This window comes from Mastigoproctus giganteus, chromosome 4 (genome assembly GCF_048544385.1).
Source record: "Mastigoproctus giganteus isolate SK-2022 chromosome 4, ASM4854438v1, whole genome shotgun sequence".
In the NCBI taxonomy this organism is placed as follows: Eukaryota; Metazoa; Arthropoda; class Arachnida; order Uropygi; family Thelyphonidae; genus Mastigoproctus; species Mastigoproctus giganteus.
Window position 1 is genome coordinate 182,659,805 of NC_143578.1, and position 14,642 is coordinate 182,674,446.

General features: G+C 35.9%; 1 protein-coding gene across 3 annotated transcripts in view; it reads right to left on the reverse strand.

The window, feature by feature from the left end:
- Positions 1 to 8,652: 8,652 nt before the first annotated feature.
- Positions 8,653 to 14,642, reverse strand: part of LOC150087235 (ras-specific guanine nucleotide-releasing factor RalGPS1-like) — a 419,169-nt gene continuing 413,179 nt past the window's right edge. For all 3 annotated transcript variants that reach the window (XM_090371091.1, XM_090371092.1, XM_090371090.1), the window contains one exon: positions 8,653 to 9,151. In XM_090371091.1, the coding sequence (XP_090227217.1) occupies positions 9,122 to 9,151 (30 nt within the window). In that variant the 3' untranslated portion in view covers positions 8,653 to 9,121. The remainder of the gene's footprint in view (positions 9,152 to 14,642) is intronic.

Genomic DNA, 14,642 nt, shown 5'->3' on the forward strand with positions numbered 1-14,642 from the left:
GGTTGAGGGCAGCGAGCATCTGCTTGGGCAGAAATCTTTCGGTGAGTACAAGCCTGTTGTGGTGAGCCACAAGTGCTGGTACCGACCTTAGGCTTGGCTGTGGAATCCTCCAAGAGCAAGCATTCCAAATATTTGGAGATGATATTTGGCCTGAGATGAGTTTGGCTGTGAAGACCAGCCTCTTTTCAACGATCAGGAACTTCAACCTCGGGATGTCGAGTGCTTGTGCCATCATGGTAGTTGTGGTAGCGGGAGGTAGCCGAAGCTTGTTATTCGCCCATTTCAGTAGCCAGTATTCAGCAGTGTACACCCGCTTAAGGTTTGTATGTGCAGCAGAGGCCCATATTTCTGCACCATAGAGAATGGCAGGGTAGACGGGGGAGGTGATGAACCTTTTTAACAGTGGCAGGATGTCGGACGTGTAGCAGATGCTGCTTTGAGATCCACCGTAGACGAGAAAATCTGGTACTGAGTTTGTCGATCTGGTTGACAAAGGACATCTTTGTCTATGTGTGAGGGTACGTTTGGTATTCGTACCCCTGCGAGTGAAACGTTGAGTACTGTCAGCATGGATTTAAGGGAGAATATAACCTGAGCAGACTTCAGAGGGTTAATTTTTAGATTGAAGTTTGCCAGGTACAATTCTAGATCCTTAAGTTGGGATTTGATCCTGTTGCTGAGCTGGGCGGGGTTGTCGCCAGGGTTAATTGGAGTCAGCAGTTCGAAGTCATCGGCATAGCATAGGAGACCATTCGTTGAGGCAATAATGGGCATGATGATGGCTGTGAACAGGACACCCTCCTGCGGTACTCCAGCAGTAATGTCGCAGGATAGGGTATGTTGCTGCCGACGGAGAATAAGTATTCTGTGACTGAGAAGTGATTCCAAAAAGCACAGCATATCACCTCGAATGTGAAAATTCTCCTTAAGTAGGAGGAGGAAGGCCGGAATCGACACGGCATCAAAGGCTGCGCTTATGTCGAGGTGTGGTTGCTAGCTCAGCTCTTTGTTCGAATGCTGAGAGAATGCGTTCTGTGATGGCTGCCAAGTTAGTGATTGATGATTTTCCTGCGATAGCATAGTGGATTTCAGGTGGTTTCGTCTGGAGGATTTGTTGAGTGATTGTGGGTAGCAAAGCCTTTTCAAGAGTTTTTAACAGACAAGAGGCAACTGATATGGGTCTGAACTGGCTGACGTTTGTGGCAAATTGGTTTTTGGGGATGGGGTACACTCTGTATTTATTCCACTGCGGTGGGAAATAATGCTCAGCGAGGCATCTGTTGTAGATCGAGAGAAGAGGGCCTATGATGAATGTGCTTAAGCATTTGATCATAAATTGTGGAATTCCATCCTACCCAACAGTGGCTGTTGTGGGAAGGGAATTGATGGCACGTATGAGCTCCTGTTCCGTGATCTGGATAGTCCCTAGGACATCTGAAGGGTTTTCATAGTCAGGCTGGACAACTGTAGATGGGACTGTGGTTGTATTTGAAAATCTGGCGATGTATTTGAGCCATTCTTGAGGATCAAGCATGTGATTGAATCCACCATGTGGAGCAGCATAGAATGGCTTTCCTTTCTTCAGAGTGCGGTTAAGGTTCACTTGGATTGCGTCAGCTTTCTTTCGATTAAAGTGGGCCCTGGCACGGGAAAAGGCGATTCTGTCTTTACTGTCATTCGTTCCATTGCTTCCATTTCTTATATAGGACTTGTTTCATTTTGAAGCTGTTGTTAAGATCAGCAGTCCACCACGATCTGGAACGGGGAGTTACTGTTACTCGTTTGGTGGCAGCATAGTCGGTGACGGATTTAATCCAGTCAGACAGGAGTATCACTGCAAGGCTGAGGTCGCAGTCAATGAGGACATCCCAAGGAATGCAAGATGCTGCTTCTACACAGAGTTGAGGATTAAGGTATTTAGGTGCTGAAACGTATTTGACTATTTTGTTGTCAGGGATGTTGAAGTTTGGCACCTGCAATGACCATGTCAAAACTATGGGCTGGTGATCAGACAGGAAGAATGCGATGGGATCATCCTCAGCTGCGCATGGTGTTGAAGCAAAAGCGAGATCCAGTAGGTTCAATCCCCTGGTGGGGTTCTCATTGACCCGTATCATGTTGATGGATTTGAAGAACTCGCAGAGCCTGATAAAGAGGTGATGTCGGTTTGGAGGCAGGTTAAAATCACCACAAACAAGGCGTTGTGCAGACGGACGAAGATGGTTTAAGAGCCAATTCCCTAAATCTTCAATAATTTCAATTGTAGGCCCTGGGGGAATATACACAGATGCGATATCAATGTGGCTGGAGTGGAAGCGTAGCGAGACTATAATCGCTTCGAAATCTTCAGTTGTAGTTGAGGTCGAATTCTCATGAGAATAGGGAGGTGTTGTACAGTATGGCTACTCCACCGCCTCTAGATTGCTCCCTGGATGCAGACAGCATATAGTAACCAGCAATAGCTGAGCAGAAGAGTGTATCTTGATTAGGTTGAAGCCACGTTTCTGCGAGGCAGACCACATCAGCGTCCTGGGAGAGGAAGATCTGTTCTGCTGAGTCTAGTTTGTTCCTAATGGACCTGATATTTTGGAAGTACACCCTGATGTCAGGTGTTTGACGAACTTCCGTCCTGATTGGAGGTGTTCTGAGTTGGCGTGTTCGAAAGCGAACGGCTCGACGTCCTGACGAAATATGGACTGGTATTTTATGGGGTCCATCACCTAGGGGACTCAGGATACTCTTATCATGGCGGAGTGGTGCCAAACTTAAGGGATTTTCATAAGATCCAAAATTACGAAACTCCTGAAAGATGTGTTTGAAACCCAATTAAAGGAGGTTGAATTGGCAGCTTGGCGATCATTTAAAGTAATAGTACAGTTTTTTGGGTAATAGGAAAGAAGAAAACTACGAAACGTTGGTGTCTAATTTACTCGAGTGCTACCAAAACACGGGCTGATGAATGTCCTTGAAAATTCATTTTCTTCATTCCATCTTGAATTTTTCCCCAAATCTGGGAGACATGAGTGATGAACAAGGGGAGAGGTTTCATCAGGATATTTCCACAATGGAAAGGCGGTACCAAGGTTGTTGGGATCCTGTAATGATGGAGGATTACTGCTGGTTCCTTGTGAGGGAGAGTAAGCAGGAATACAAGAGAAAATCCCTTAGTAGAAAACATTTTTAAGGACAATTACAGGTATGCTGATTATATATTATTGAAATATAACTATTTTGCAATGATTTATATTTTTTCCGAAGTTAAATGAGTTATAACGTATATTTTTTTACACTTGTATTACAAACTTGAATTATACATAGCTATCCCTTTATTTTAACATTAAATGTTGGTACATCTTTTGATGTAGACGCAAGAAAGCCTTTTTATGGTGATTTTCAGAATCAGCACGTTTATTTCCTCCAGAATCACATATTTTCATTGTGGTGATATGACAAAAAAATTTTGTGGCTAGTGTAATAGTGGGATAAGCTGAAATGTGTTGCTACTTATACCAGCAATACTTTTAAATGTTGGTCAATCAGGCTTATGAAAAAATCTTAAACAATCTGTAAATCTTAAAATTTTAGAGATTCTGACATGAATGAGTGGATTGTATCCAAATCATTAGCTTCTTCACGATAATGCTCCAGCTCAGCTCACTTTCTGTGAAAGTTTTTGACCAGAAATGGTATTATCCAGCTTGATCATGCAATGCATTCTTTGGACTTAGCTCAGAATAACTTGGCTATTTTCTAAAATCAAATTCACCATAAAAAGACAGATTTTAAATAAAAAAACATGGAATTTCAAAAATGTTTTGAGCAATGTCAGCATGGTTGAAATAAATGTACAGCCACCAAAGTTAGCTATTTTGAAGGAAACACTCATATGGATGTATAAGTACAGGTATGTTTATTTAAAAAAAAAAAAAAGAAGGAAAGAAATTTGTGATTTTATAATTACACTTCTCATTATTAATTACAGCATGTCTCCATGTTTTTTAAATGCACAGACATGATAATAAAATCAATGTGAAATCTCCTTTGCATATATGCTGCAAAGGAGATTTATGATGTGTTTAATTTCAGAAAGGATAAATGATGCAATTCACTTATTCAGCTATTTTAAAGCTTTATAGACTTCAATTAAGTCATCCTGCAATTGCCTGGTTTCCAGAAACTAGCAATTCATAGACTAGTGTTCTGTAAATTGCGGTCTCTGGACACTATGCAGGATGACTTAATTGAGGTGTAAAAAGCATTTTAAAAAGCTAAGCTTACTAAACACCATGGCATCGTTTACCCTTTCCAAGATGAGACAAATTTAAATTTAAAAAAGAATGACTGCACAATATATATGCAGTAATTAGTATTCACCCAAAGATTAATCAATTGTTGGAAAAGCTAACAATCTGTTGGACACATTTTTGGAAGGAATAGGGAAAATAATTTTTTTTTTTTTTTTGCTGGTGTTGTATAAGTCTCTTCCTTACATCATACTGCTAGTACTAATACAAAAAACAGCACTGGTTGATTGATTTTGATGGCGCAAAAACGACTGCGGTTATACTGCGCCAAGAAAAGGACAGCATTGGTGGCACCCAAAGTGTAGTAAAACCAGTGGTGAGTCACCTGACAGGTGTAACTTTCTTATTTATTTTGGAAAATGTCTTGCATGTTTTGAATTCTGCCTGACCAGTGCAGTGCCAATATTTCTTTTTTTTTTTTTTTAATGGATTGCAATATTTATTGCATGTACTTTTTAAGTTTCAATAAAAAATAAATAAATACATAATTCTGCAGAAATTATAAAAAAGTGCACAAAATTTCAAACATGCAGATACTTTTTGCTTATTATTTATATAAATATTATTAAAAATATGAAAAAAAAATTTATATATTCAACACTATTTAGTTATTCTGCTTTCAGGTTCATTTCAAATTTGGTGTGCTCCACAGTGCATCAAATTTGAACTTACTTATATCGCTACCTGTATGGTAGTGTCCATCTTGAGAGAATATAGTTTCTTATTTTGATCTTTACTATGTGAAAACAATAATATTTCAAAAATAACTTGGATAAGGCTGTAATTTATTGATTTATTTTAATATATTTATTGAACTAGCAGGAGAAAAAAAAAAAAGTGTCAGCACTTGTACAGTACCATGCCACTCTTCAAGCAAAAAGCCAAATAACTGCAAGATGGTGGCAGCACCTCACAGGTTCACATGCATGCAATTTCTGTAAGAAAAAAAATTCACTTCTGAAACTACTATATTTAGGAAGGTAAAAAAAAATTCAGATTTTTAATCACTGAGTAACAGTTTACACAGGAATGTTATTTTCAAGGGTCACCTGTCAGGTTGATTGCAACAACTTCCTTTTCATATAAATTGTTAATAACTTTTTCAAATTTTATAGTTTACATCAGTGTTAAAATATTTGTATATTTAACTATATAAGCAAAAAATATCGTTTTCGTGAAAAGGGTCTGTAGAAACATTGGGGAAATATTCACAGCCCCAAAAAGATGAGGAAACTGCTGCAAAAGGTACTTAGTATATTTTGTACAAAAATTATACAAAAAATTGCAAAATGATTGTAATTTTACTAAAACAATTAAATAAATTCTTTACAATAACTTTTTATTCAAAATTTAGAATTATATTACTGGATGAAAATGAAATGTTTTTCTTTAAACTAATTTAAATGCCAATTGAAATTAAAATCACTTAACACCTATGTACCTACTCCTACCTAGTTGTTACTTTAATTTATAGGAATCATTTAATAATCAAAACCTGTCTGGGTGTTGGTTTTATTTAACAGAATTATAAAAAGGTGTAACTATGGCATATAAATTATTACATAATCACATTCTTGAATATGAATAAGAAATAGTCACTCAAAACAAGAAAAAGAAATATTAATGTACAACTTGAAGACACACACGAAAAAAAAAAAAAAAAAAGTACAGAAAGGATACATCAATTTAAGAACCTAATATGATCAACAGAACAATTACAAAATGCTACTAATAAGAATCTCAATGAATGAGTAAAAAAATTCCTGCCTGTCTATTCAGAAAGCAGTGTATGTGTGTATACATTTTAAAACATTTACAATTATGAAATTTGTACAATTACAAATAGTGTATTCCATGAAAATACAGACTTTGAAAAATTAGATAAAATTAAAAAAAAAAAAAAAAAAGTAACATATAAAAGTGCTCACAGTAATGGTGATAAAATTCTTTCTTTGTAACATTCTTTGGTTACAAATATTTAAAATCTAGGAACTTCCTAACTAAAATACAAAATTTTGCATGTATGCAGCATGTCAGTATAGTAAGTTGTAGCTAATTAAAAATATCACAAGGTAATTCTTTCATAATATGAACCATGTTAATACTAAATAGGTTCCCTATCTGAAAGACTTTAGCAAAAAAAAAAAAAAAAAGCTGCACTTTGCACTATAAAATGGTTATAAATAATCATGATGTATTCTATGACTTCTGCTTTCCAAAGTCTACAGAACATTGTTTGCTCTAGCACTTTTCCACAGGCATTTAAACTGGTACATACTCCATTTCTTTGAAAATAAAATACAGATTAAATCACAGTGCATTCATAATTTCCCAAAAATGCAGTACAACAGTAAAATATTCCAAAATTCACCCTTAAAACCCAAATAACCTGTGTACATCTGCATACAGTAGCTATAAATGTACACGAATTTTTTTTATAATTTACTGTTGCACTTGTCCTCATGCTTTGCTTTAATTTTACTGGTCCCACCAATCTCCTAAAGGCACCCAAGTTCTAATTAACTTTGGCTTTGCTAAAATACACAAATTCAAACTATAAAAATAGTTGGCAGTAGACTACTTGAAAAGCAAAGCAAGAGAATTTATACATATTATGTATGATATTCACAATGAATAATGCATGAGCTCAAAAATATAAATAGTAATATTTCAAACAATCTGGTCATAAAATGAATTTATATATATAAAGGGGATATATATTAAGAAAGATTTAAAACTGAGTTTAAAAATCAGAGGCGTATATGTAAACGGAAAAAAATTTGCTGTGCAGTAAAATAAGCTAATACTGGTAATGAGAGAGAGAGAGAGAGAGAGAGAGAGAGAGAGAGAGAGAGAGAGAGAGAGAGAGAGAGAGAGAGAGAGAGAATAATTAGATTTAAGTTATTTCAAGACCAGGGGCCAAATTTGTTCTAGAATACAAAAGTTATTTTCCATTTCCAGTAATATCACATTTACAAGAACCGAAGCTTTTCTTTCTTTCAATTTTGAAACAATGTTATACTGATGACTTACAATTAAATCTTGTAAATTTTTTAACCATGTATATAAAAAGTTTATCTTATCTTATTTTTATATTTGCAAGTTCTGTAACAATTAACAGTACACAAAAAAGAATTACACTTAAAAATTATGTACAAAAATATATTTAAAAATCACAAGCATAAACATACATGAAAAGGTAGAATAAAAATGGCTCCTTATTCATGAATAAAAAAAAAAATCTTTGGTTTGGTGCATCATGATGCAAGTGCATTGAGGGCTGAAATTACCAGTGTGTGCATGGCATGCATAGTCACACTGGATTGCATATGCATAGAATAACAAGATTAACCACCCAAATGGCTAAAAGAGCAATCATCATAACATTATGAATCAGCTGGAATCCTCTTACTTATAAAAACATTCAGACTTGTTATTTTTGATTAACCCAAGCACGGTACTAAGTACTATAGGTTCTAATGCCTCTCGTGTTTGGGGTTTACATAAAAAAAAAAAAAAAAAAAACTTAATAAATAACACTTATGATACCCCCCCTTTCCATATTTTGAACCATATGTTTTCAATTACCGTGATATTTTCAAAGTATAATTTATAAATTAAATCATAAATGGATTTCCTGTTGTAAAATAATAAATAACTGAATTGTTTTTTATTTTTTCTTCTCATAATTCACTATACCAGAAAATTAATTCCTGATCATATTTTAGACAAAAACTGATCATATTTAGACATTTATTTTTAAAAAATGCAAATATAAAAATATGCATTTACATTTCTTGTAAAATAAAAAAAAAAATGCAAATACATATGAATTAGCTTAATTAGAAAGCTATTATTTTATTTAATAATTTTATTTAAATTCTGAAAAACTTTTATTTGAACAATTTTAAATATTGAGCATTTCTGGTACCAATTAACAGCCATCTGAGTGGTTAAAACTAAGTACAGGGCCAGTATGTACTTAGATTCTATGTTCTGAGCATTCATAATTCTTTGGCATTATAAAACATAGAAAAAAAAAAAAAAAAAACATGAACTGAAGATGGATAAACATTAGTTTATAAAGAAAAACATCCTTCAGATTTTCTTTCTATTCATTCTCCATAAGCAACAATGTTTTTCAGACAATCGCTATTTGATAACATGGAAACATTTCTTCCATGCACTATTTGCATGGCATAGGAAAAGAACTGTTGACAAGACATGAAATAATATTATTCAAACTAATTAAAAATTTGTATTTCAATATTAACTGCTTTAAATTAGAGGCAAAATTAAGTTTACCAGTGGTTCACATCTTAATGTTTTAGAAAATTTATATCCCTTCCCCTGAACAGATTAATATCCAATATATGAAATTTAAGCTTTGAGTACAACAAAAGAAAATGTATCAAGTATTTGCAAAATACTATGTCTGTCCTAAATAACAAGCGAGATGCATGAAAATGCACGCACATGCACACAACTTTTATCACATCTTCTTTGCTTAGATGGAATAGTATAGTTATGTGGATTTATATATTACACATCATCAATTTAGAGCACATGGCTGCATAAATAATCAGTTTCAGTTGCAGCATACTCATTAAGGCTAATAAAAAACAAGAGGAAGCTTATGTACAGAATCAGTTGGTAGTTTTTTTTTAATGAGACCAGAATTTCAGTTCATGGCACATGATGACACTCTTCAGGCACTTTTACTAGCATGGAACGGTTTCATTAAGAGAAGGCACACATCTTCACTACTCTGAGATAAGGGCTGAGTACAAGACAAGGAGGAATGGAGATTTTCTTGATTATTCAAAACTCATCAAGTTTGTAGGGGGCTAAAAATAAAAATTCATGTAATTTATATAATTACTCAAACTTCTGACAAGCAAGAAGAAATGTCAACGTTAGTTTTCTATAAAATTTTACAAAAAGATAAGATTTGCTTAACAGAATATGCATCTTCCCTTTTCCACAAACATATTTATACTAATCTTTGTAAAATAACTGCACTGAAAAACATCCACAGAACATCTACTGCCTAGAATGAAGTTATAATAACTAGTTAAAACTAACAATTCCAAACAGTTTTCATGGCTGATGTTCCTGGAGCTGTCTGGACTGGCTGTATGATATGTTTATGTTTATGCATTTTAACTATAGTTTTGCAAAAAGACAGAGAAGGAATCAAACTGAGTAAAGGAAGATGTATTCTCTGTTGTAAATTCAGAGTTGGCAGCCATGACATACTTAAATTAAGAAATGATTTTATGATTAATTTGTTAATTTATTTACCATTATAGATAATCCTATGATTTGTTAACTTGTTTCAACGCTGTTTTACTTTCACATTTTTCATTGCTTGCTTAATCATGTTTCCTGTACCCACTACCTTCAATGTTAATTCATTATGTTTCAACTAAGAAATACTGTTCAAGGTTTAGGCCTAAATGGATGTCAGATGAACTAGCAAGACTTGTGGCAGAGAAGAAAAAATGCTGCATGAGATGCACATAAATTATCAAGACACACGGATGCCTATGGTAGATATAATATAGGCTGTAATCAAGTCATAAAGGAGGTTAGGCAAGCAAAGGCAGATTACGAGAAATCCTTCGCAAAGGATGCAAATAAAAACAGTAAAGATTTCTTTACTTATATAAACTCTGGAAAGAAGGGGATGAGAATCAGATTGGTCCATTTGACATCGATGGTACGACTGTTGATGATTCTGCTCAGGTAACTGACAAACTGAATGAATATTTTGCATCTAAATTCACACATGAGGAATTCTGTAGGGAAGTGGAGGCCAGAAGCTTATCAAACTCTAAGAGGCAGTTAAATGATTTTGTAATAACTGAGAGAAAATTGGAGGAGAAATTGTTGAAGTTAAACATAAGAAAGGCACCTGGGGGGTGGATGTGATCTATTCAGTTATATTAAAGGAGGTGGCAAAGCAACTAAGCAAACCCTTAGCAATAATTATGAAAGCATCCTTGGACTCAGGGAAGGTCCCCACAGACTGGAGATGTGCAAATGTATCCCCAATTTCACAAAGTGGGATCAAAAGGTGAGTGACACAAGTGATTATAGACCTGTTAGTTTAACTTCTGTTCCAGAGAAAATAATGGAGTCACTGGTTAAAGAAACACTGCAAGATCATCTAGACAAGACTGCAGTAATAGTTCAGACACAGCATGGGTTTGTTAAGGGGAAGTTTTGTCTGACCACTTTGACCAATTGGATTTTTTTTTTTTTTGATTTGGTAGTTGTTGGCGCATCGGCTTCTGTGGCCATATTGCACCTCCCAAGGTTTTTGCAGTACTTTGATCTAAGCCCGAGGCGGGAATCGAACCCGCGACCTTTGGGTTGCCGGGCAGGTACTTTACCCACTCGGCTAGCCCGGTCGGCCTGACCAATTGGAAAATTACTGTACAAATTGGAGTCGTATGGTATTAAGGGCAAGTTGCTACAACGGATAAAAGGGTAGTTGAGTGGAGAAGAGGAGATGGTAGAGAGTGGTAATCAATGGCCACTGCTCTCGTGGATTAATGTTATTAGTGGAGTTAATCAGAATTCATTGTTGTGCACATTTGTTGTTTTGTATATTTATCAATGGTTAAAGAAGTACTGAAGGATCATCTAGACAAGACTGCAGTTATAGTTCACACACACAACATGGGTTTTTTTTAAGGGGAAGTCACATCTGACAAATATGATTGGATACTATGATGTGGTCACAAAGGAATTGGATGCAAAAAAATAATTTTGATATTGTTGCACAATATCAAATTGAGGTGTATAAGGCCTTAATTGCCATACTGATCCAACTGTACAAGTTGGATCAGTATGGCATTAAGGGCAAGTTGCTGCTATGGATAAAGGGACAGCTGAGTGGGAGAAGACAGAGAGTGGTAATCAATGGACACTGCTCTTCGTCGACTAATGTTATTAGTGGTGTCCCCAGAGTTCTGTGATGGGCCCATTGTTGTTTTTTATATTTATCAATGATATTGATGAAGGTATATCAGGCTTCATGTCGAAGTCTGCAGACAATATGAATGTTGGTAGGGTTGTTAAATGACAGCAAGGATGGTACGCTACTGCAACGGGATCTGGAAAAGTTGAGCAGAGAGACTGAGAGGTGGCAACTGAAGTTTAACACTGACAAATGCAAAATGCTGCATATGGGAGCAGTAACCCCAGAGTAACATACCAACTGTGCAGTACTACGCTCAGGGTAGTGGAGAATGAAAAAGACCTGGGGTAATTGTGCAGTCAGATATGAAGTTTTCTGAGCAGTGCAAACAGGCAGCAAGAGTAGCTCATGGGGATCTTGTCAATGATATACAGGAATTTTGCTAGCAGGGATAAGGAGGTGTTATCCCCTTGTACAAGGCAATGGTCAGGCCACAGTTTGAGTACTAGATAAGGTCTGGAGGCCTCATTTTAGGAAAGATAAAAGAGCTGCTGGAATGAGTATAGAGTGGAACAAAGGGTTGCTTTTATTAAGAAAGGCTTAAGTTCTGCAAACTGCTGAGCCTGGAGACCAGGCATCCGCAAGGTGATCTGATTGAGGTGTATAAGGCCTTGAATGGTTTGAGCAAGCTCAATGCTGTTGGGATTCTTCCTCTTGCTGAGATTTCACACCTGAGGTGGCATAAATTCAAATTGAGAAAAGACAGTTGCAGAATAGATGTGCAGAAATTTTCCTTTAGCCAGCAGGTGGTTGAGTGCTGGAAAAAACTTCCATCTGTCGTGGAAGTTGACAGCTTAAATAAATTCAAGGCCGAACTAGACAAACATTTGGAGTAAATGGATGGTTGAAACAAGAAGGGGTGTTTTTTTTGTTTGTTTTTGGCTGATGGCATATAAGCTTGCTTTCATGCATCAATGCCTCTACTACTATTAACACCAATGTTTACACACCTGATTGCTGGAGCACTGTCAGTATTAGTAATACATATACATATAGAAATGTACAAAAAAATAAATAAATACAGTTGGACCTCTATACAACGAAATTGATTGTTTGCTTGAAAAAATTTGTTAAACAGAAATTCTGTTATGAAGAAATATGATCTTTTCAACGGTGACAAATACTGTAATGCAACATTCAGAAATATAGTAATACTCGACCATATGTAGAGTATGACTCTACATTAGCATTAATTGGAGGCATACGATGCAAGAAAGCAAGCTTATATAGCATCAGCCAAAAAAAAAAAAAAAAAAAAAAAAATCCTGTTTCACCCATCCATACACTCCAAAAGTCTGTCTAGTTCAGCCTTGAATTTATTTAAAATGTCAACTTCCATAACAACAACAGATTGAAGTTTGTTCCAGCAACCAATTACCCGTGGGCTAAAGGAAAATTTCCGAACAACCTTCTACAAATGTCTTTCCTCAATTTGAATTTATGCCCCCTCAGGTGCAGAATCTGAGAATCCCATTAGCATTGAGCTTGCACAAACCATTCAAGGCCTTATACACCTCAATCAGATCATCTTGCAGGTGCCTGGTTTCCAGATGATGCAATTTGCAGAATTTATGCATTTCTTGGTAAAGGCAATTATTCTTTGTTCTTTATTATCTGTTGGTAAAACAGGTAGTTTTCAGGCTTGTCAGCTTATATGCAGAATATGCCTCTTATCTTCAACACATTAGTCCATTGGTGTGAAACTCAAACTTTGGTGGATAGATTTTTATAAAATTTTATATTTTGCTCTTTTAGAAAGATTTAGCATTAGAAGAGTCATATGATACAAGAAAGCAAGCTTAGACAGCAGCCAAAAAAAAAAAAAAAAAGTTTAAAGATTTTCCTTGAATTTATTTAAGCTATCAACTTCCACAACGACAGATGGATGTTTGTTCGAGCCATCGACTACCCGTTGACTAAAGGCAAATTTCCACACATTGATTCTACAACTGTCTTTCCTCAATTTCAGTTTATGCCCCTTCATGTTTGTAATCTGAGCAAGAGGAAGAATCCCAACAGCACTGAACCTGCTCAAACCATTTAAGGCCTTATACACCTCAATCAGATCATCTTACAGGTCACTGGTCTCCAGATGCTGCAATTAGCACAACTTAAGCATTTCTTGGTAAGAGCACCACTTTCTTCCCTCACCAGTCTTGTTGCCCTTCTCTGCACTTGTTCTAGCAACTCTACATCCTTCCTAAAATGAAGTACACAGTATTCAAGACATGGCCTCACCATTGCCTTATATAAAGGGATAATCACCTCCCTATCCCTGATAGTAAAATGCCAGTATATCATTGACAAAACCAATGGCATACTCTGGCAGCCTGTCTGAACTGCTCACAAAAATTATATCTGACTACACAATTACTCCCAGGTCTTTTCATTCTTGACTACCCTGACTGTAGTATAATATAGTTGATAAATTCTCTGGGGTTACTGCTACCCATATGCAGTACTTTGAAATTATGAATTTTCGACTTCAGTTGCCACTTCTCACAGTCCATCTGGCCAACTTTTCTTGATCCTGATGCAGTAGAATACTGTCATTAACAACCCTGCCAACCTTTGTATCATCTGCAAACTTGGACAATAAGCCTGATATACCTTCATTAATTTCATTGATAAATACAGAAAAAAACAATGGGCCCAACAACGAACCCTGGAAGACTCCACAAATAACATTAGTCCACGAAAAGCAGTGTTCATTGATTGCCACTCTCTGTCTTCACCCAATTAAGCATCCTTTTATCCATTGTAGCAACTTCCCTTAATGCCATACTGCTCCAATTTCTACAGTAGCTCTCCATGTGCAACAGTATCAAAAGCTATCCTGAAATCCAAGTATATGATAACAAAATTATTTTTGCATCCAGTTCCTTTGTGACCACATCATAGTATGCAATCAAATTGTTCAGACAAGACTTCAACCTAAAAAACCCAGGTTGTGTCTGAAATAATACTGCAGTCTTGTCTTGATGATCCTGCAATACTTCTTTAACTAGTGACTCCAATATTTAACCTGAAACAGAAGTTATACAAACTAACAGGTCTGTAATTACTCATGCCACCCTTTGATCCCCCTTCATGAATTGGAGATACATTTGCATATCTCCAGTCTGTGGGAGCTTCCCCTGAATTTAAGGATGCTTTCATATTAATGGCTAAGAGTTTGCTTACTTCCTTTGAAGCCTCCTTTAATATAACTGGACAGATCCATCTACCCCCATTTGCCTTTCTTATGTTTAACTTCAACAATTTAACATCCACTTTGCTATCAGTTATTACAAATCATTTAGCTCCCTGTTATAGTTTAATAAGCTTCTGTCCTCCACTTTCCTACAGAA